General features: G+C 38.5%; 1 protein-coding gene across 1 annotated transcript in view; it reads left to right on the forward strand.

Annotated features, from left to right (window-relative positions):
• The window catches only part of LOC124595008 (protein MCM10 homolog), a 94,982-nt gene that overhangs the window by 64,984 nt on the left and 5,389 nt on the right, over nucleotides 1-24,609 (forward strand). Inside the window, exons 13-16 of the mRNA XM_047133555.1 lie at nucleotides 2,970-3,041; nucleotides 5,829-5,925; nucleotides 18,541-18,746; nucleotides 23,687-23,878. Coding sequence (XP_046989511.1) covers nucleotides 2,970-3,041; nucleotides 5,829-5,925; nucleotides 18,541-18,746; nucleotides 23,687-23,878 — 567 coding nt within the window. The remainder of the gene's footprint in view (nucleotides 1-2,969; nucleotides 3,042-5,828; nucleotides 5,926-18,540; nucleotides 18,747-23,686; nucleotides 23,879-24,609) is intronic.

Raw genomic sequence — 24,609 nt, forward strand, 5'->3', positions numbered from 1 at the left:
GTAGGCATGACTATGGGAAAGATAGATGATACCTGTAGGCAAATTAGAGGGACCTTTGGAGAACAGAGAAACAGCTGTATGAATATCAAGAGCTCAAATGGCATGCCAATACTAAACAAAGAAAGGAAAGCCAAAAGAGGGAAGGAATATATAGAAGGGCTATACAAAGGAAAGAAACTTGAAGACAGTACAGGGTTAGCTGAATGATTCATTGGATTTCAAAGCACTATTTATTGACAAGTATGACATACAAAGAAGGGTGATACATGGAAAGATAGATGCACTCACCAAATTTTAAAAGCTCACCTTGTGGCATGCGAGCACACTAGGTGGCAGTCCTGTGTTGGCGCTCTAAAAGATGATGACAGTGGAGGAGAATAGTTTTTGTGTGATAGACTATGCAAAGTGTTCATCTGTTACGAGTGTTGAGCATGCATTTATATGCAAGTACAGAAAAGCTGCACCGGGATTTCAGAGCATTTTGCATTGGTTTCGCCAGTTTTGTACGGGTTGTCTTTGTAAAGGGAAAAATCATGAGACTATGGGTTGTCTCAGAGAAAATCAAGAGGGGCATAAGACAGAGCTTTGTACAAAGCCTGCAAAAATGAACTGTTCTTGTGAGCTGTGTACTGAGCAATCTGCAGAAAACAGTGTGTAATGTTTTGCGGCATTTTGCATTTCAAACGCTACCATATGCAACTGTTACAACAGCTGATTCCAGAAGATTATGCCCACCAACTGGAGTTTTGTACTCATGTGCAGCAAGATGGAAGAAGATGATTATTATTATTATTATTATTATTATTATTATTATTATGACTGCTTTGTGGAGGCATTGATTTTCAGTCAAGTGACAATTTGCCATTTGTTGGGAAACATGTATCATCACAATATGATTGTGTGAGGTACTGAATTGCTGCAGGTCCATGTGGAGTTGGAAACGGATTCACCAAAAGTGAATGTTTTCTGTGCTATATCCAAGACAAAGGTGTATGGCCTCTTTTCCTTCATCAGGCAGACAGTGACAGGTTCTGACTGCTGACTCTTTGACTTCCATCTTTCAACAGGACATATCTCCACCTCATTGGAGCACAATTGTCTGTGCCTTTTTAAACAGAGAACTGCCACATCACTGGATAGGGGATGATGGTGTGTGTGGCGTTCTGCTCCTGTTGCTGTGCCCCCCGCCCCCCCAAATCTCCATCTCATGCCATGTTAAGTGCAAATTTTATGTCCCCCTAGAGCCAACAATGCTGCATGTGCCCCTAGTGCCAACAATGCTGCAAGAACTGCAGGAACGCTTCACTGCTGTAGTGACGGACATTGAAGGAAATATGCTAGTAAACATATGGATGGAAATGGATTACTGTTTGCTGAGTGGCCAAGGGTGAACATATTGAACATTTGCAGAATGTTCCAGAAACTTTGGTGAGGGTATTTACTTTTTTATGTATCACCTGTCTTTGTACATTGTATACTTGTAAATAAAGACTGCTTTGAACCCTGACGAATAATTTAGGCCAACCCTATATCATGGAAATGAAAAAAGAAGCAGATAGAAAGGGAACTATGGTACTTAGTGCAGAAAGACCTAAGTCAAAATGAAGCATACAGAGAAGATGATAGTCCTTCAAAATTACTGAGATTTCTGTGTGTATTAAACATGACTAAACTATTCCACCTGGTATTAATGATATCTGGGACACACAAAATACCCTCAAACATTGAAAAGAATGTAGTTAGTAATCCCAAAGATGACGGGTACTGACAGATGAGAATATTGCTGCACCATTAGCTTAATAATACATTGTTACCACTTACTTACTAACACAAATTATCTGTAGAAGAATAGAAAGCCTGATAAAAGCTGATCATGTGCAATATGATTGTGAGTTCTGAAGAAATGTAAGAACGTGCAAGGCAATACTGGAAATACTACTTATCTTGGAAGATAGATTGAAATATTGTCATCCTACAGTTATAGCAATTGGAGTTTTGAAGAAAGTTTTTGACAATGTTGACTGAAATAAACGTTTTCAAATTCTTAAGGTGGTTGTGTTAAAATACAGGGAGGGAAAGGGCTTCTGAAACTTGTACAGAAACCAAATTGCAGTTACAAGAGTTGAACGAGATGAATAGGAGGCAGTAGTTTGGAAGGAAGTGAGACAGGGTTGTATCCTATCATGTTAGTTAGTGACTTCATGTTGCGTGGATCGTTTGCACAATAATTTGTAATGATATGGACCAAAGAGAAATTTGTAAAAGAAATTAAAGCTCAGGAAAAAAAAAAAATCTATAAGGTTTGTCGATGACATAGTAATTCTATTCTGTCGGAGATAGCAAAGGAGTTGGAAGTTTGTGGAACGGAATGGATAGTGTCTTGAAAAGAAATGATCAAACAAAGTAGAACATGGGTAATGGATTGTAATCAAATGTAATATGGCGATGCTCTGAAAATGATATTTAGAAATGCAATTCTAAAAGTAATAGAAAAACCTTGCTATGTGGACAGCAAAATTAAATATAACGGCTGAAGTTAAAGAGGACATGAAATACAGACTGGCAACAGCAAGAAAAACATTTCAGAGAAACATAAATATTTTAGAATCTAATGGAAATGTGGGAGATTAAGAAGTCTTTTCTGAAAGTATTTGTGTGGAAGTGAAATGTGGGCAATAAGTAGTACAGACAGGAAGGTAATAGAAACTTTTGAAATGTGATGCTACAGAAGAATCCTGAAGATGAAGGGTAGAATGAATTTCTAATGAAGAGGTTCTGAACCAAATCATATAGAACAGAAATTAATGGCTTAACTTGACTATTTTGATCTTAATTATTACAATTCTCTTAACACTTTGTAGAGAAGTGACAATAGATATCTTTGTGGATTAAGAATAAGTATCATAACCTCCACTGTGCAGTTATGTAAATAAATGTTTCTTTAACTACATCTTATTCTTACGTTTCAGGCATGTATAGGTGTCAACTCAGCAGGCTCTTTGTCAAAACCAGTTCTTCACCCAAGAAAGCAACAGGCTCGAGTAAGTGACCATTTCTGTATCAAAATTATAAAATTTTTCTGTTTTGTATTCAAGTGTTATATATTTAAAATTTCATAAATTCTACTCTTTTTAGTCCGATATGTTGTTGAAAAGGGTCACTGTAAAATTTTCCATAACCATATATTTTTTATCTTGTACTGGATTAATCTGTAGACTGTAAGCAACTGAACAAGTAAAAAAATAGTAATTGAACAAAAAAACTGAAATAAGTTATTCTTATATGACTTGATAAAGGTAACCCTCAAGTTTATTGAATTCTTTTATACTTTTTAATCAATGAGACATGGACTCAATCCTTCCACAAATAGCTGGAAAAATTTGCGATAGTTGGAACACATGTGATGCATTGAGACTTTGGAACTTCCCGTGTTTTTTGTTATGATTCTTGTAATGGCATATTTGAAATAGGAATTAGGTTTGAAAGGCTGTTTGTAGTTTATCTTCTTTTAGAAAGATCCAGAGCTTAAGTGTTCATCATACTAGAAAAAGTATTTGAGTATTGTGTCATCTAAAAATTAAGGTACCAGTACTACCAGTCACCTACATGTCTCTGATTAGACAATTACGAAACGATTTATCCCATATGAGATTATTATTTTCCTTGTGTTGATATATTTTATGATTAGTTTTAGTTAAGTTGATGAAACTGTTTGACAAAGAGGCTCTACTCCTGCCAAAGAGTACTCACTCACATTGTAATATAAGATCTCGTTGGTTTTGGCATCATCAGCACAATGTATGTTGCACATAAGGCACAAAGCTGGTTCCTACCATCATGTTATCCATAAATGTGAAATTGACACATTGCATTGTGTACTACATAGTGTTACATTGTTTTACCTTTGTGGGATGATATTGGAAGTATTTCTTCATCTTAGAAGATACTAGTAAAGCGTAAATTATGTACCTTTTTTGTGCAATATCAAAATTTGTAATGTGTCCTGAATTTGGATCTTGAAAATATAATATTTCATCCACCTCATTTTCATCAAAATCACCATTTTGGTTAAAAATTACATATTGGGTACCCCCTTGCGTTTTTCAATATTCATGGACATAAACATTAGGCTTTATCACCATCAATTTGCAACCACAACCAGATTTTTTGCTTCCACATTCATTGGCTTCACCAACTCACAACCAGATTGTCATCTTCCAACCTAACCTAGATCTCAGGTTGCGCTACAGATCAGTACGTTATTATCACACCCAAGATTTCGGAGGGGAGGATTTTAATACATAACTTCAGTCCCAGTTTGATGTTTGTAATAAAGAAACGTAACTTTTTAAAAATTTAATCCAGTCTGATCACTCTAGCAAAAACTTGCTTATCATCCAAACAAAGTGAGCCCACTCTTTTGGAGCTTTGAGTTTATTGATGTGTATTTTGTGCTCTCATTTGTCTCATGTATAGTGCTTGTTCGAATGGAGGTTATTTTACCTCTGAAATACGCTCATGTGTAATTTGTTCTCTCATTTGTTTCATGGGTGGTGATCATTCGAATGGGGGACTGTGTTATGTCTGGAATATTTTTCCTAAGAAAATGTTAGCATCAGTAAGTCATACAATAGAGCTGCACGCCCTCTTGAAATATAACAGCTGTGGCTCCCCTTACTTTCAGCTTTCACAGTTATAATATAGCAAGGGTATGTTGGCAGATGTTATAAGATCAAATCAGTCATTCGTTCAGACTGTTGTCTTGCAACTACCAAAAAGGCTGCTGCCCCTCTTTCAGAACCATATGTTAGTCAGACCTCTGCATCATAGATACCCTTTGTTGTGCTTACACCTATGGTACTGCTGTCTATATCATTGTGGGCGACAAGCCTCTCCACTTCAGCAAAGTCCATGATTCTTGGGGAGGGATTGAAAGGGGAGAGGGGGTTGATTAATTTTCTGCCAATATTTTTCATCCGCTGCCTTAATCGGCTTCATTTTAAGTGGAATTCAGTTTACTCTCACCCTCATTTCTCTCCTATTGACTATAAAAAAAAAAAAAAGAAATTAAAAAAAAAATTACAATACCTGCCTTTCAGAACAGAAATTTCAATACACAACTCACAGACTTTGGCACACCCACACTGAAGTTGGACACTGACTGAAGTTTTTGACAATGGCAGTTCTGATGTCAAATGGTAACAAGGCAGCATTAGCAACCAGTGTTTGCATCATTTGCCGTAATGAAAAAAATAAGCCAGTAGATTTTGGAGACATCACGATTATACAAAACAGGTGTATTTGCTCACTTGAGAAGCAAAAAGTTTTTATCTTAAACGATTTTTATTTTGTGGTCAAATAAAATCTTTGACATATATTTGAGATGTGTAAGATCCTGAGGTCCCTTTTGCACAATGTTCAGTTAACAATCTTAGTTTGCTGCATGCTTCTGTAGAATAATTTCTTTCTTAACTTTAGCTGTATTGATAGCCCCAGAAGATTATGCCATACATGATATAGAAGTTCAGTTTTACCAGAGGCACATTTTATAGTGGAACTGGAATTCATAGTCTCAGCTGGCTGTGTTTATCTAGTTATTATGTATTGTAATTGAACTATTCTTTTCATACTGTAAATTGTCAAGTCACTTACACTGTACAATTACAAAAGAAATACAATATACTGGTCTTAGTGGCATTTCTAACATTAATGGGCTGTGTGATGTGAAACTGCTACTTGTTAAATACCATAAATACCTGTCTTTATCTTGCCATAGAAAAAAAGTTGTTTACAAACATGAATAACACTTTCTCCTCTTTTTTTTTAAGGCAAAGGCAGCACAGATAATTAAGAAAGTTGGACCACTACCTAAAGACAACAGCAAATCAGTGGCTGCTGTCAAACGGAAATTGGAAGATCAGTCTGGTAAGAGCATCATCCAGTCTTAGAATTTTATTGTACTATTAATAACGAGAAAATTATAAGATGGAGTTGCTGGTCATCATTTACCTTCAGGAGGTGAAATGTAGGTACTGCTGATAAACACATTTAAACACACACACACTGTTCTGGCTTTCGGTGCTAATAGTTCCTTTTCCAGATAGGGGGAAAAGAGAGGTTGGGAAATGTTTAAAGGGAGGGCAAGTCACTCAGATCCCAGGATGAGGTGGACCAACCTGTTGTGAGGATTAAGTGAGACAAAGAGCAGTCATTATTTTCTAATTGCAGCTGCTATTTTGATTTAAACTGATTTGCTTCTGTCCAGTTTTGATATTGTTCTTATCAAGTAAAATGAAAGAGAGTATACCCACAGTGTGGATGTTAATCACAACTGAATGTACCAAAAGGTATGTGGATAACACGGGCCAATGAAAAAAATATTATTTTGAGTTTCTTTTTGATAGGTAACAGTTTAATCTCATAATTTTTTGTACACTGAACCTATATCTCATTATATTTTATTTTTTTTCCTACCGTATGCAGTTTTTTCACAATAAACTATTAGCAAAACACACGTAATTAGAATGAAAAGTAATTTAATTTCTCAAAATGAATGAAGGTTTTATTGAAGTATAAAAACATCTCCTTATATAGGAATTATATGGTTATATTTTCGTACCCTCTTCCCCATAAACCGTCTAATACAGCTTTTTCACAGATGAATTGCTTGTTGGTATGCCTTGATGAAGCGACCAGTGGTATACTTGTTATTCCAACGGCCCTGAACTGTTTTTCCATTACTTTGATGTCACTCACCTCGTTCTTCAGTAATATCGCCCAAATTTTCTGGGGAAAAAATAAAAGTGACTGTTCAGAAACAGAATCACGAGCCTCATTAAAAAGCATAACTTTTTGAACTTCACCAGTATGTTGGCTACAGTGGAAATACACTACTGCCCATTAAAATTGCTACATCAAGAAGAAATGCAGATGATAAACGGGTATTCATTGTACAAATATATTGTACTAGAACTGACATGTGATTATATTTTCACACAATTTGGGTGCATAGATCCAGAGAAATCAATACCCAGATCAACCACTTCTGGCCGTAATAACGGCCTTGATATGCCTGGGCATTGAGTCAAACAGAGCTTGGATGGCGTGTACAGGTACAGCTGCCCATGCAGCTTCAACACGATACCACAGTTCATCAAGAGTAGTGACTGGCGTATTGTGACAAGCCAGTTGCTCACCCACCATTGACCAGACATTTTCTATTGGTGAGAGATCTGGAGAATGTGCTGGCCAGGGCAGCAGTCAAACATTTTCTGTATCCAGAAAGGACCGTACAGGACCTGCAATATGCGGTCCTACATTATCCTGCTGAAATGTAGGGTTTCGCAGGGATCGAATGAAGGGTAAAGCCACGGGTCGTAACACATCTGAAATGTAACGTCCACTGTTCAAGGTGCTGTCAGTGCGAACAAGAGGTGACCGAGACGTGTAACCAATGGCACCCCATACCATCACACCGGGTGATACGCCAGTATGGTGATGACGAATGCATGCTTCCAATGCGCGTTCACCACGATGTCGCAAAACAAGGATGCGACCATCATGATGCTGTAAACAGAACCTGGATTCATCCAAAAAAATGATGTTTTGCCATTCGTGCACCCAGGTTCGTCGTTGAGTACACCATCGCAGGCGCTCCTGTCTGTGATGCAACGTCAAGGGTAACCGCAGCCATGGTCACCGAGCCAATAGTCCATGCTGCTGCAAACGTCATCGAACTGTTCGTGCAGGTGGTTATTGTCTTGCAAATGTCCCCATCTGTTGACTCAGGGATCGAGATATGGCTGCACGATCCGTTACAGCCATGCAGATAAGATGCCTGTCATCTAGACTGCTAGTGACACGAGGCCGTTGGGATCCAGCATGGCGTTCGGTATTACCCTCCTGACCCCACCGATTCCATATTCTGTTAACAGTCATTGGATCTCGACCAACACAAGCTGCAATGTCAAGATACGATAAACCGCAATCGCGATAGGCTACAATCCCACCTTTATGAAAGCTGGAAAAGTGATGGTACACATTTCTCCTCCTTACACGAGGCACCACAACAACATTTCACCAGTCAACGCCGGTTAACAGCTGTTTGTGTATGAGAAATCGGTTGGAAAATTTCCTCATGTCAGCACGTTGTAGGTGTCGCCACCAGCGCCAACCTTGTGTGAATGCTCTGAAAAGCTAATCATTTGCATATCACAGCATCTTCTTCCTGTCGGTTAAATTTCGCGTCTGTAGCACGTCATCTTCGTGGTGTAGCAATTTTAATGGCCAATAGTGTATAATGTGGGTTCTTTCTGTTGCACAAGAACATGATGATAACCACCTCAAATGATGAATGTCCATCCTACTCACATTTTTTATTCAAAGTTAGGATCAAATCCAATTATTTGAATTGAACAGGTCCAAAAAAGCTACCCTCTTTAAATTTTGCTTCTGATAGACATGTAAACACCTTGCAGAAATATTGGATATATTCTCCATTTTGGGGACAGACTTTCACAGACAATTTTGTCAGACCCAGTTTAATGTGCAGAGGAGGTAACAGAATTTTTTTCAGATCCAGGAAATTTCTAACACAAATAGAACAGCTGAAGAGCTTGTCATAGTATGTACTTGGGATGAACAGACATTAATGATGGGCGTTCTGAAATTAATTTGAATTAAATTCTCAAACTGCGAATATCTTGGCAACACACGTTAGGTATAGATATGCTACCCATTAGTGACACTTGAAAGTTTATGTTGGACCAAGACTCAATCTTGGATTTCTGCTGAGTGGATTGTAAACAGTGGTGTAATCTGACTAAATTAAACTTACCATTAATTTACAACAGGTGCTTAGAATGATGTCCCTCAGAGGCAAGAGCAGTCTGACATCTTCTGAACACATTACCAAACACTTGGCTGCTGAAATTTGGAAATAACTAGCTGAACCCTGTCTTCTAACTCTTTGAGTGTACGGGGAAAGTTTGCATATACCGTAGATTTCCACATTCCCTAAAGGTAGAAGTCACATGAATTTAGATCTGGAGAATGAGGAAGCCAGTCAACTATGCTTTCATCAGACAAATTCATGTTATTGTCATAGAAGCATTGCAGTGTGTGGTCTTTCAAGTGTCCTGCATGAAATAACTATAGGCCTTTTTGTTAGGTTTTAGTTCTTAAAAACTAACATACCTGACAAACACAGTCATGCCACATCAGGAAAAAAAAAAGCATTTCAGAATGAATCTCTCCATCATACACAGACTGTAACAGCTGTTGCAAAAATTGTGTCGAGCAACAGTGTCCAAGTTTGTCAGTCACTGCACTACCGTTACTTTGCGTGGTTTCTGCCTGAGTCTGTGCACGGCTCTGTGACCAGGTGCTGCTGACAAGCCAGTCTGAAGTGCCAAACAGCTCAGTGATTTTTTTTCAGACTTCGTTCCAAGGCCTCTCCTACCTTGTCTAATTTATTTTCTGTTAAAACACTGTGTCCTTTACACTGTTGTGTGTCTAACAAGGGCCCAGTATCTTGAAATTTCTTCACTAATCTACATCTTGTTGAATCACAGAGAACTTACAGACCAGAAAATTTTCGTCTGAATACAAGTTGACATTCCACATAGAATTCTGTTTTTGCATAGTTCAACACAAGAAACACTCGTTTCCATTTTCTTTACTTTTTTGTGTCTGGAAAATTTCTTTTATCGTTTTCAGCCCAACATCAGTGATTCTTTCTAGGATACATTTCGTGGGGCAGTTGAGACATTATAAAAGATGTTCCATGTCCTGGACCTCACCAGAGTCGCCTTTGACGTCTGCTTTGCCTTTAAGGCCTGATTTAATTAGATTTGTTTTGACTGGCACTACATCAATTATTAGCTTGGCCTAATGATTCTTGTGCGATATTTAAATCAGGTCCTCATGAAGTTCTGTGTAGCAGGTGGTGCTCATTGAAATTCTGTTTAAATTTTTGTGTGTGCTCATATGAATTCTGTGAGATGCAGAGAATCTAGCCACGTTATATAGGTGGCCAACTGGTGTGGCTTTAATACATCATCTTGTTAACTTGTGTGTGTCATTTAGGCTAGTATTGATTTTTCTGGCATGTGCAGACTGGACCATATGGCAAGCAAAGTGCGTGGGCATTTGCTCTTAATATAGTTGGTCTGACACTACTATTCACTAGGTACCTCAAGATGTTGTTCCTGGTGGCAAACTTTTGGCGAGGTTTCTCACAGTAATATTTGTATATCAGCGGTCTGTCAAGCGTGACACCCAGGTACGTTGGTTTGTCGTTGTGTTCCAGGTTTCTGCTGTTCAAGGGGCTACCAACCAAATTTTATGTTCTTTTAACAGTGCAGCGAAACATCTGCCTGTTTAGCGCACATGAAGCCTGTCACTATTTCCACAGTCTACTCTTACTCACCAGACTGCAAATATGGGTGCAAATTTTGTGCATGATGTCTTACACTTGGGTTCAGTGTGTTGGGATGCCGAAACCAATTCTTACATTGGAATCCTCATATTGTGAGATTTCTCTTTAAGTATAGTACTGTAGTAAGGAAGGGTTGCATGTTTCGCTCTCTTACTTCTCCCTTTTCCCCACCTCCAAAGTTGATTTCCTTTTTCTTTTTTTGGTGTGTATAGCTGTAGGAAATGGCCTTCAAACCAAAGTGATAAGTGGTATATTGTAAAAGGAAGTTGTGAATTACTAACGAAAAGCAGGACACAGGAAAGGAGAAGTCAGGTTGAGGATTATGCATGTAGCCCCCTTCCTCACTTTGGTAATACATCAGAAAAGATAGTTCACCATTTTTGGGATTCTAATGTAAAATATGTTGTTCTGCAGTCCCAAGAAGTGCAGCTGTACTTGCTGTCTGGTGTGTATGTGTGGGCCTAAAGTGTGGTAATCATGACTGTTTAAAGTGCCCTAGACTTGCAGATGTTTCGCTAGGTGATCCAAGGAATATATAAATATCTGTGGTGTGTCTTCTTTTGGGCAAGTTCAAAAGAACAGACACCACTTTTTTTAAAAAAAATTCAGTAGCCAGTATGAATTAAGACACAAAGGAATTACAGACATTGGCTGCAAGCAGGCATTGATTGAAATCAATGGGGAAAGTTGAAAATTTGTGCTGAGCCGGGATTCGGACCAGGGTCCCCTGCTTACTAGGTGGATGCTCAGACCACTGAGCCATCAGGACACATTGGTCAGTGCAGCTGGGGGGGGGGGGGGGGGGGGGGAATGCTAGGGTAGTCTGTGCGGTTGCAATGACCACTCTGTCCAGATGGCTTAGTGGTCAGACAATCTGCCTAGTAAGCAAGAAACCAGATTCAAATCCCCGTCTGGCACAATTTTCTACTTTACCCATCAATGTCTGTCAATGCCCACTCGCGGCCAATGTCTGTAAATCCTTAGTCTATTGGAACAAACTTGAGTGAATGCAGCAAATCTTTGATTGTCCAGCTTCATGCAAATAATCATCCTAAAGGTAATATTGTAGGCAACCTTAAATTTTTAGTTAAAAGAGGTAAAGGCAGACTCTGAGTGTCTTGGAAGAGACTGAAATTTACCATGTGTTCAGTAAAAATCCAGACAGATTTTTCAGTGAGCAGGCTGGCCTTAAAGAGATGGGGCAGTTTTAGACAAATTTAGGCAAGTACTGTATCATGATTATGTGGTGCGTAGTACATCTTTCCCCAATTTTGTGATTCACTGTATTTTGTAAAAATATAATATAGGCCTCAATTTTTTTCCCCCTTGTCAAGTAACATACCTAATACGTCTTAATATTTTAATGTAGGGTTGTTACTTCTGTACTATTGCCCACATCACTGATTGTCTTTGCAATGCAGAGTTGAGGTTAACTGTGAACAACAGTTATGATCTGCATCTGTTTGGCTCTGGTGGCTGCTTATATTAATTTTTTGTTACTGCTCTTATTGTTCTTATACAGCATCTGAGTGTGTGATTTTATGTGTCTATGTGAACATGCATTAAGATTGCCAACCAAATTCAATTATAGTATTTTTAAATCAGCATTGACTGTGTACTATGCTCTAAATCTGTGTGCTGTATGATGTTTACACATGTATGTGCTGGTATGTTCATAGCCCCTGTAGTTAAGTTACCAGTTAGCATTAACTATTATTAACTAATGCTAATTGGTTTCATATGTATTGATTTTGTGACCTAACTGTTACTTTACGAAGTGTGTTCAGAAAATTCCCGAACTTTGTCCACAAAATTTTTCCACACTTACCTTTTACTTATTGTGCATGGTCTCCTTCAAACTACTCTCTTCCACAATTGAAACACTGCTCCCAATGCCATTTCCACTTCTGAAGCAGTCTTGGTACACCTCTTGCTGGATCACACGAAGTGTCATCTGCAAATTTTCTTTTGTCTTGTCTGTCATTGCAAATCTTCTTCCTTTAAGCAGAGTTTTCAACTTTGGAAATAAAAATAGTCCACAGGGACCAGGTCTGGAGATTATGGAGGGTGAGGCAGCACACTGTTTTGTGCAATAGTCACGCACCAACACAGATTGATGTGTGGGTGTGTTGTCATGATACAAGAGTCAAGAATTGTCTCGCCATATTCCTCCTCAGATTTTCTTACAGGTATTGCAACATGTCCTGATAGTACTGTCGATTAACAGTTCGTGATGAACGAATCCTTCAGTGTCAAAGAAAAGTATCAACTTGGCTTTGACATTTGACCTTACCTGACGTGCTTTTTTTTCCGTCTTGGAGAACATTTCCCAACCTATTGTGAAGATTGAATCTTGGTCTCAACCTCATAACCATAGACCCACATCTCATCACAAGTTATGATTCTCTTAAGGAATATCTCATTCTCATTTGCGCAATTCAAAAGCTCTTCACAGATTGGAGGTGAAGGTCTTTCTGGTCTCGACTCGTGAGCTGTGGGACGAACTTGGCGGCAACACAGTGCCTTCCAAGATACTGTATCAGGATTTCATGATATGATCCAACTGAGAAGTTACATTCTTCTATAATCTCTTGGTCAGTCTGTCTTTGATTGGTACAGACAATTTCGTTGACATTCCTGACATGAGCATCGTAGGTAGATGTTGAAGGGCATTCTTAACGACGGTCATCTTCAGCTTCCATCCAGCCATTTTTAAACCATGTGAACGATTCGTAGCACAAAGTATGGTGAAAGCACTCATCACCGTAGGCTTCATGCATCATTTGGTGTGTCTCTGTAAAGGTTTTCTTGAGTTTCACATAAAATTTAATGCAGACGCAAATGCTCCTCTAATTCTACCATCTCGAAATTCCCAAACTGTAAGACACAACATTCTACTCAATACAGCACTGAACAATAACTAACAGAATACAACAATTACACATTAAATACGGGCAGGTGCAGGGATGCCAACCACATTTCGCTCCATCACACCATTGGCGCAAAATTACGAATGTTCTGGAAATTTTTGAACAGTCCTCATAGTCTAGTAGGAATTCTGCAACAGCTGCATGACTGTGAGAAAACAAGAGGAAAAGTGACTGTAGACACTCTGTTGCTAACAATGTGTAAGTCACTTTTATAACTAACCATTTAAGAGATACATATATACGGTATTGGAAAGTTTTGGCAGAATGTAAATAATTTATTACCTTCTTACATGAGAGAGTGAGAGAGTTTTAAGAAGAGATGTGCAAACGGATATTTACTATAACCGTGATTTTTGTTTAAAGGCTCATACCCATCCTTTACTCCCTGCCCCACCCCCCCCCTCTCTCTCTCTCTCTCTCTCTCTCTCTCTCTCTCTCTCTCTCTCTCTTTCCCCCTCCCTCCCTCCCCCCTTCCTCTCTCCCCCCCCCCTCTCTGTCTCTCTCTTAGTTTTAAGGATTTAATTAAAATAGCCCAGTCAGTGAAGACAAGAAAGGCAAGATGGGGGAAAAAGTATAGTTGCAACTTTTTGCACACCATTAGGAAGCAGTTTCCTAAACAACATACTAAAAATTCTGGCCGGTGGGGTGTGAGCATTTGGGGGGGGGGGGGGGGGCATTTAAACAGCACTTTCTATGTCTTCCTCAAATAACTCAAAAACCCCAACCTCTAGTGATAATGTTTACCAGTACAAAATTAAATTACAATTAAATTTCCAGTGAAAACATTCCCAATCATTTTTTTCTATGACCAGTAGTTTTTGAATTGTAGGGAATGGAAAAATTGTAGAGTACTATAAAAATTGTTCTAATTATATAAAATTAATGTTTATCTTTAAATAAGGTGGATTAAAAACGAATATTAAATGTGTATACCACTTCTAAGTGTAGCAGGGATGTTTTAAGGGACAATTGTGTTCCAGAGGTGTAACAATTTGGAGGGGGGAGGAAATGTGAGGGATATTAGGTCACAGGATTGTGTTCGTGCACTTCGCTCCTTCATAGCCCTGCAAACTGAAGGTTAAGCAATCTCTGTTGATCCATTGTAGACACAGAACAGTGACTGGTCAAATATTTATCAAAGAAAATCCCCAAACAGCTGTACATTTTGAGAAGTTATTTTATTTAGACAACCAGTTTCGGTATTTAAGTAATGCCATCTTCAGGTTCCATGTGCACTTGTTCATAGATAATCAGATCTGTCAATACTTGCACATTTGAGTCATCAGTATCTGGATCCTGTGAAGAACCATCAGTATTTGGATACTGTGAATTCAGTCTTAGAGTGTTTCCTTTGAATGCTTGTTATCAAGTCATTGATGGAAACTCTAAAAACACAAATTCACGGTATCCAGATACTGATGGCTTCAGTTTGTACATATTGATAGATCTGACTGTCTGTACACAAAACGCATATGGGGCTTGAAGATGGCATTATTAAGATGTCGAAATCGGTTGTCTAAATAAAATAACTTCTCAGAATGTAAGGCTGTTTGACGATTTTCTTTTGTAAATAAATGAAATTCAAGCAGGTGATTCACCACTCTGTCTACATCACTACATCACAAGAAGCAACGACAGGGTGCTTCACAAAGTTATACAGACCCACCACAGCACATCTAACGAATCACTGGTGTTGTAGTGTGTCGTCATGCCTGGGGAGTGTTTATTTTGCACAAAATGTGTTAAAACTATATAGAATGCAGATATAAAGTTACTAATGCAAGTAATGCATACGAACAGAATCTACACAAATCTCTGCACACTGTTCTACGCTGCTAGAGGGGAAATTGAGGAAATTGATTCTTAGTGACCCTGTACGGCAAATGCTCTTTTTGGAAAGAAAAATTCCTCCACTATGAGTGCTGCTTGCTTTTCAATATGCAGACAGGCTATATCTCCCCAGGACTTCCTAACTCTCTTATGTGAGCAGACAAAATAATGTCACTGAGCTCATGTTTATATAGTGGAGTTATTTTCCATTTATGGAATGGCTACTTATTTGTAGTTGTTGAGTGAGCTTTTATGTAAAATATGTTCCTAGGTGTTTAATTTGGAAGTGTGATGCTGTCAGTGACCTATGTAGTTAGTGTTGGTGGGAAAGGTATCAGATTGGTATATGTGGGACCCTCGTGCTGTCTGTTGTCGGCAGCATATTATCAAGCCATGTAATGGTGTTTTAGTCATTTGGTGGTGAATTAATGAATGACCAGAAAGTTACTGCACTCTCGCACAATTAATTGTATTCCTTGTTGACTGCTTAAATCTTAATTCCATTCAGGAATTGCTGGCACTTGTAGAGGGGGCTGCATGCAGTGGGGCCACTTATCACACATACACAGTATATCTTCTAAGATAGGTATGAGTAAGTCTGTTGGAATGTGGCTGATCATGTTCAAGTCAAGAATAGTAATGTGCTGCAATGAATTGCCTGACTCACGTTGAAATATCTAAAGCTCTATAACACCTATGTGAGCTACTTCCGTTGCAGAGGCAGACAATTGAAGTCTGTGGGCCTCTTCAGATTTTAGGAGAGCTGAGACTTGATGATGGATTTGATACCCCTATGCTGTGAAAAGTATTCCAGACAGTGAAACTGACACTGTTAAATGTATATTGACAGCATGTTACACTTGAAAAAGGCTCTTCAGTGTGGTTGACAGCTTTTTTTTATGTAATACCTCACTTAACAGCTGCAAATAAGTATTTACTTAATAAATAGAAAATACCCCACTATATAAATATAAACACGAGCTCACTGAAACTATTTTGTCTACTCGCCTAAGAGTATTGGACAGGGAATGCTGGTGTGGTGTAATCTGTCTGTAAACTGAAAAGGGAGCAGCACTCATGGTGGAGAAATAACCTGCCCAGAATAACACTACAGATGCCATACAGGATGACTAAGAATTAATTTCCCCTCTAGCAGTGTAGAACAGCAAGCAGAAATTTATATAGGTTCTGTCCATATGCATTAATTGCATTACTGTTACTAGTAATTTATATGTCCATTCTGTGTAGTGTTAACTCATTTTGTGCAAAATAAACACTTCCCAGGCATGTTTGTCCACTTTGTAGCAAGTGATTCATGAAGTGTGTTGTGGATGGTCCATGTAAATTTTTGAACAACCTGTTGATGCTTCTTGTGATGTAGTGAGGCAGGTAGAGTAGGTACCTGCTTGACCTTATGTTTGCAAACATATGAAGGAGCAAAGTGTGTGAACACAATCTGGTGACCTAGTTTCCCTCATGCTTCTACCCCACATATCTCCCCCCTCCATCCTGATAACACCCTGGAATGCAATTTATCCCTTAATATGACTCTATTGCACTTAGATGCTGTATACACATTTCATATTTGTTATTAACCATTACATTTATAGATAAACATAAACTTTGTACTGTTACAATAATATTTTTAATAATCTGCAATTTTTCCATCTTCTGCAATGCATAAATTGTTAGTCCTTTAGAAAAATGAATATGAATTTTTTTATAGTAAATTTAATGTAGTTTAATTTTGTACTGGGAAACAGTTTCACTAGAGGACTGCAGTTTTTTGAGTTATTTGAGAAAAATTTAAGCAAGTGATCTTTGAATACCACCCCCAGCCAACCCCAACGCTCACACTCCGCTGCTGAGGATTTTTAGCAGATCAAGGTGACAAAAGTCGTGGGATACCTCCTAATATCAGATTATCGGACCTTCTTTTGCCTGGCTTAGGGCAGGAACTTGATGTGACATGGACTCAACAAGTCCTTGGAAGTACCATGCAGAAATATTGAGCCATACTGCCTTTATAGCCATCCATAATTGCAAAAGTGTTGACATTAAAGGATGTTACGCACAAACTGACCTCTCAGTTATGTCCCATAAATGTTCGATGGGGTTTGTGTCGGGCGATCTGGGTGGCCAAATCATCTTGAGAACAATTGTGGCCTGGTGATATTGTCATGGCACTCTGTCATCCATAAAAATTCTGACGTTGAATGGCTGCAAATGGTCTCAAGTACCAAAACATAACCATTTCCAGTCAATGATGGGTTCAGTTGGACCAAAGGGCCCAGTCCATTCAAAATAAATACAGACCACACTGTTATAAAGCCACCACCAGCTTGCACTTGCCTTGTTCATAGCTTGGTTCATGGTTCATGAGGTATGCGACAAACTTGAATGAATGCTACCATCAGCTCTCACCAACTGAAATTGGAATTCATTTGACCATGCCACAGGTATCCAGTCTTCTAGGGTCCAGGGTCCAACCAATATGGTCATGAGCCCAGGAAAGGCACTGCAGGTGATGTCATGCTGTTAGTTGTCGTCTGCTGCAATAGCCCATTAATGCCAAATTTCACCACACTATCCTAACAGATACATTTGTTGTGTCACACATTGATTTATGTGATTATTTCACACAGCATTGCTTTTCTGTTAGCAATGACAACTCTGTGCAAAGGATGCTACTTTTTGTCATTAAATGAAGGCCATCGGCCACTGCATTGTCCATGCTGAGAGGTGGTGCCTGAAATTTGGTATTCTCTGCACACTCATGACACTGTGGATCCTGGAATATTGAATTCCTAAACAATTTCCCAAATGAAATGTCCCATTTGTCTAGCTCCAACTACCATTCCCTGATCAAAGTCCGTTAATTCCCGTCGTGCGGCCATAATCGTGTCAGACATCTTTTTACATGAATCACCAGAGTATTAATCTTGGCTCTGTCAATATATTGCCCTTTTATACCTTGTGTACATGATACTACAGCCATCCATATCTGTGCATATCGCTATCTCAAGACTCGTATGACCACAGTGTATGTTGTTCATGATTTCCTGCCCCCCCTCCTCCCAATTTCCTTTCATTGACTGCCTACTATAGTTACTTATTTCCTCAGGAAAAACATTTTTAAAAGTTCCTTAGAAGTAATATTTAGATAATACTCAGGGAAACACTCTCTCTCTCTCTCTCTCTCTCTCTCTCTCTCTCTCTCTCTCTCTCCCCCTCTCCCCCTCTCTCCCTCGACTCCAACCCTGCTCCCCTGCCCCCCTACACCCCATGCCCCTCTTCTTCACATAAACACACTTCCACTTCTAACAGGCTTAACTTTTGCAGAAAAAGAGTCCGAAAAGGAACGTGTATCTCAAATGGAAAAATTTAGGCGGCTGATGGGTGTGAGTTCCAAACATACTACACTGATAGAAGCAAGGGATTTGGAAGCTGAAGCAGAATACTTCAATAATCTGGAAAAGAAGGAACAACTAGAAGAGAAGATGCTCACTACATACAAGGTGCCTTGTAAGGCTGTGCGCTGCCCCAAGGTAAGAAAATTCATTGCTCAACCTATAAAGTTATAGAGACAGACTTACCTGTACTTCATCATCGTGAATTGTAATGGGAATACAGTGTGAAGCTTTGTGTCCTTGTATTGGTCTTCAATTCTTGAATGTTGAATAATTGTTATTTTTGATTTTGGTGTATACTGAATTTCGTAACCTAGGACTGAGGCAATTTTTACATTATTATTTGCGTACTTGTTTTTATTTTAGAAATAACATGGAGTCATGAAAATGGAGATTTGTTGAAAAAATATTTTCACCGACTGGAATGAGGACGAACTAAAAATAAAATTCCCCCTTTGTGGAACTGAGTGACACTTCATGTTAATGGCATGTAGAAAATACCTATTAGGCTCTAAATTTGTTAACTTGCTTTTAATCTCTCAGGGGTACCCACTTTCAAATTGAAATTACTTATAGAAAATACCATGTTGATCGTAGATCAATTATTTTGGACTACAAAAAGAGAGGGTCCCCATCTGGAAAAGGAAAATGACTTTGAGGGACATTGCCATTCCACAATTAAGCAAATGAGAAACAGCTGTGTAAGATGAGAGGAATATTAACAATGAAATGCCACCAAAGTCAGTAAATGAGACTAAAATATGTTAACAATAACTTGAAAGTAGACATCTAGTTGATGCAACTATAGGGGGAAAGAAGCAATAAATAATGGGCCTCAAACAGAGAACAATACACAGTGAAGGAAGCCACAAAATGTAGTAAAGAGACAGAAGTAGGAAACTAAATAAATCTGAAGAAATGTGAATGCATTGAAATGAACTAAAATTGGTAGAATGATGAATGAAAAAAGGTGATAATGGCAGGTTGGTGCAAGTTGACCTTGTTCTTGTGTTAGACAACAAGGCCACGCTGTAGAGAAATTTCGATCTGATGGAGATTAGAACTCAAGTAGCCTGCATGATAAAATAGGTATCAGTGTCACCGTGTATTTTGATTTGCATTAATTTAATTCACTGGCTTGGATACACTAAGAATACTTAGTTGATTATGACTTGTGTAATCTATTAGCTGGCTAATCCTATGAGGTAAATTTTATTGGTGATAATGCCAAGGTGAGAGCATGCGATGAGTTTTGCTGCAACGGCTTTGTTTGGTTGTATATTGAGAAATAGGGTTAACTGACACAACTGCTTGTGTTACTTTTGCAATTACAGCTTCAGATAAAAAAAATCCCTCCATCTACAAGGAGTCACCCATTGCCAGATAGATCAGTTTAGTTTGCAGTGACAAAATGATCACTGAATTATGTAAACTTAATTATATAATAACACAACTTTAAGTATACTGCGATAAATGTAAACACTAGAAATATAATTATTATTTATTTGGCCTTTATTCTTTGTCGCAACTCTTCCATGTAGTCACTGAAGGTTATATCCCACACACAGTGACTGGTGATATTGAAGACTGCTAGTTACTGTGCTGCCATACAGCAGGCGTAAAAGTGAATCTACGGGGTATTACTTAGGTGTTCAAAATTTAATTATTTCGTTGTAAAATTGTTAAATGGAAGCTGCAATGACATCACAACAATGAGAGGGGCAAAGGATACTCTTTGTCAGTTCTGTGAAGCACAAAGATGCTATAACACAGACTGAAAAAGAGACATTAGCATTTCTCATGAGCTATTAACTGCTATAGTGCCATATTAGCATATGTAAGCTGAAGATGAGGTTTAATATATGCTGTCAACATGCAAGAGGCCACATGATCAGCTCTCCTTTGAGGGCTGATACAGGCATTTAGACACTGTGGTAACTTGTTTACAAGCATAGATACAGGAACATTATTTAGACGAAGTACTGCCTCCTCTCATTTTTGTGACCCGTGATATTCTACTGGTAATGACAGTGCTGCTGCATTTAGTTGATTGTAGTTACCAGTTTTTCATTGTTCGCGACATCCTTTGCTATCTTTATTCTTGTTGCCATAGCTTGCTCTAACTGATATATGAAACATTGTGTTCCCATACAAATACTGTTGTATTCATAGTGCGAATAAGGGGACACCAGAATTTGATACCATATAAATAGAACTGTGTACAAAAACTGACTCATAGCTGCTGTGTATTTCTGACACCATATATGGTACTTTCCGTTTTGATGGATAGTCGCTTAAGACAGTGATCGTCTATGATGATTAAGCAGAGATACAGCTTAGACATGTATCAAGTTGCTTCTTCAGGCTCACTTGACATCAATTTTATGTGGCACATCCAATTCGAACATGCAGTTCAGTAATGCATATGTATTCCAGATGCTTTTCAGTATGCTGTGGAGTTAACACACTCTCTCTCTCTCTCTCTCTCTCTCTCTCTCTCTCTCACACACACACACACACACACACACACACACACACACACGCAAGCATGTGTACCATACCACTGTATGTTGGCCTTCATATTGGGTTATTTGCTTTTGGCTCACTTCATGTATTTCATTGTTTAATGTTTTGTTTTGGTTTGACTGGCACAAATACATCTTAAGATGAAATTGTATAATTTTTAAATTGTTTTCTGAAATTTATGAAATTCACAAACAGAGCACAACCTTTTCCAAATCCCATGCCACCATCCTGAATATTGATATATTCAAGATGTTGAGGTTAGCATCCAAATTCTAATCATCATCATCATCATCATCATCATCATCTTGATCTTCTCCTTCACTTTCAACAATTACTTCATGGCTGGTGGTAGTAGCTACTCTGACATTCTTCCAAATGACTCTTCCATTTATCTCTACTTTTGTCTGTTGTATTTCTCCCCCATCTGTGTCCCACATAAAGCTATCCAACAAAAAATACCATCTCCATTTTAACAGATTCCACTCTGTCTGTGTCTAATGCTCTCTTTCTAACATTCTAGATATCCATGGGAAAGGTACAATCTTCAAAAATGAATCTCTCAGCACTTACCACCAGTGATCTACACCCAGTCTTGTTTTCCTGCGACTATCCCACTAACCTTGTTGAAACCCAAATTTCTTGAGCAATCTCCATTCATTATTCAGTATAAAGTAAGTGTTGAATGTTTCAAAAGATTGCTCATTAGGACTCTGACCTTTTTCAGTGAAGACTTTTGATAAGATCACTTCCTGCTATCCTCCCCATAACATTCAGAGTTGCATACTTTTAGCCTTGTAACCCTCACAATATGCATGTAAAACTTTACGATATTTCCAAATCACCAACTGTTCACCAAGATGCCCATTTCTGGAAATGTTCCTGGAGTAAAATCTGCCCCAGTGCACACAACCCTTTTCTCTTCCACCCCTCGAATTACATCCTGCTCCAGCATCTCACATTCAGAAAATGCAACACCAAAGGGAAGGCAGTCCAAATGTGAAAAACTATTCATGACATTTACCAATTTAAGTGTGTTCATTGTGTGATTTTTCTGTATATGAACAATAACCGCAAAACATGTAGAATGCATTAGTGGGCACTGGTGAAGTGTCTGTGTCTTGAGGATGTCCAGTACGTAGTTGCTGAGCATGATGAATGGCCTAGGATACCCAAATCCAAATGTGTGCTGTACTGCAAGAGCCATTTGTATCCTCCAACCTAGCATGACTTCCCCTGAACTCTGCTGATATGAACCTCCTCTTCAGCATGTGCTATCACCCTCACCCTCCAAGGCTTAGCATGCTACCCATTTTTGTATTTAATGAAATTGTTATTTCTTTTTATTTTTTATTATTCATTTTTTACAGTGGTGTGCACTCCCACCCCCTGCCCACCAAACCCCAATTTACACTATTCGCAACACTTCTCATTTTTCTGTCTATTCACTGCCCCCCCCCCCCCCCCCTTCATTTTCTTCTATGCTTCTCACTTTCATCAGTCATTTGCAGAATAGTTAGCACAGTTCATGTATTATCTTTGATACTTTATCCTCCATCTTTGCCTCCTTTCTTCCTCAGAAATGTGGATCTCTTTCAGTATGACCTTCTATTCAGCCAATCCGTCTGTCTCTTCTGGATATCATTCATAACAGTAGTATTCAAATAATTGTTTGTGGCCACGAGTGTTGTTTTTATTAAAGTAAAATCCCATACTTTGCTGTATAATTGGAAAATTCTGATGTTGTTTCATTTTATTACAGTAAATTACTTTATGACAAAATATCTTTGGCTAGTGAACATGATGGGCTCAGATGTTTTGAGAAATCTGGAAGGTTTGGGGTCATGTATGGTGTTGCAGTGTAGATCGGTAAAAATGGTAAAATTGTGTTTCATTTGTCATTAAGACAGAGGAAACAATAGTATTTCTTCAGGAGGTAGACATGAAGGATCAGTACAGTCTTTCCTCACTGATATTTTCCTCTGGGTTTTTTTATTTGTGCACATCAGATTGTTGGTTGATACAAAATTTTTTCTGTTGCTTAACTTGACTTTCAATTGTGCAATCATTTTTGTATGCAATAAACACAGAATTTGACTGTGGTGTGAGTTCATAATTATAATGTTGATCCCCTCCACCCTTCTCCCCATCACCCGTCACATTTTATCTAATGGTTCGGATGGGATAGTTCAGTGGTCAGATGGAGAACAAATGAGATAACATTACCTCCCATGAGGGCTTTCTCATGTAAAACACCTTGGTGTTCAAACTAGTCTTCGGGTTACTGGCTTTTTTGGTGTGTTACTATTTTTATGTAGATAAAAATAAGGTTTTGAGTCTCATTTCAGTATCTGCCATATCAATCTCCTTTGTCTCATTAAAGTGTCTCACATTTTATGTTACACTTTAGTATCACTTACTTTTTTGTGCAGTATCACTATTGTTGAACTTGGGTCTGTTGCAGGCGAGTGATCTACCTTCACTGTAGATTTAAGTTAATAGCATAATAAAATAATTTATTTCTAAATACTTAAACTAAATTTTTTGTGTTCCAGTGCAAGTACCTGGCACTTCAGGCATCAGAATTTTGTCGTTCGCAAGGACATCGGGTGTATGTAGTCGAGACTTGCAAACGATTCTTCAAGTGTGAAGACTGTGGCAATCGCACCATCAGTCTGAGCTTAGTGCCGACGCAGACATGTGGCCGCTGTAATGGCTCTCGATGGAAGAGGACAACAATGATTTCTGTTAGTTGACATTTGTTTAATAAAATTATGATTCATCTCAATAGTAAACAGTATGCATGTTTCAGATACGATTTTTGGAAGTAGATGTAATCTCTTTACTGAATAAGATGTGATAATGTGTGATGACAGTACTGATAAGGTGACAGTTCATGCCATTTCACATATCAGAGAACAGCAAAGCGACACGTTAGTCAGACCACTGGACTCGCACTTTGGAAGAACTAGTTTCAAATCTGTCTGACCATTTAGTTTTAGGGTTTGATAGATTCCTTAAAAGATGAATGTTGGAAAAGTTCCTATGGAAAGAACATGGCTAGTTTGCTTTCTCATCCTTGTCCTGTCTGAGCTTGAGTTTTATCTCTGATGGAGCTAGCACTATAATGCTGGTATATTGTTGTCAGCTGACACAGGTGCCAGTCATGTGTATTCTGTGATAGCTCTGGAGGAGTATACAGGGTATATGCGCATTGGGAAATCCGGGAAAAATCTGGAAATTTTTTCATCTGGAAAAAAACCCAGGGAATTTTTCGTTCCAGTTTTCTGTTAAATTTTTGTTGTTTTGACTAGTAAGAACTAATACTCCAACACAGAATTTTACTTTAGCCCGCCGCTGCAGAAAAACACTGCACCGGGGGAAGGGGGGGGGGGGGATGAAACTTAAGTTCCAAAGAAAATGTGCCATTTACAATAACAAAACACAGTGCACACACAAGCATCTGCCAGCAGCAAAA

Source organism: Schistocerca americana, chromosome 2, assembly GCF_021461395.2.
Source record: "Schistocerca americana isolate TAMUIC-IGC-003095 chromosome 2, iqSchAmer2.1, whole genome shotgun sequence".
Lineage (NCBI taxonomy): Eukaryota > Metazoa > Arthropoda > Insecta > Orthoptera > Acrididae > Schistocerca > Schistocerca americana.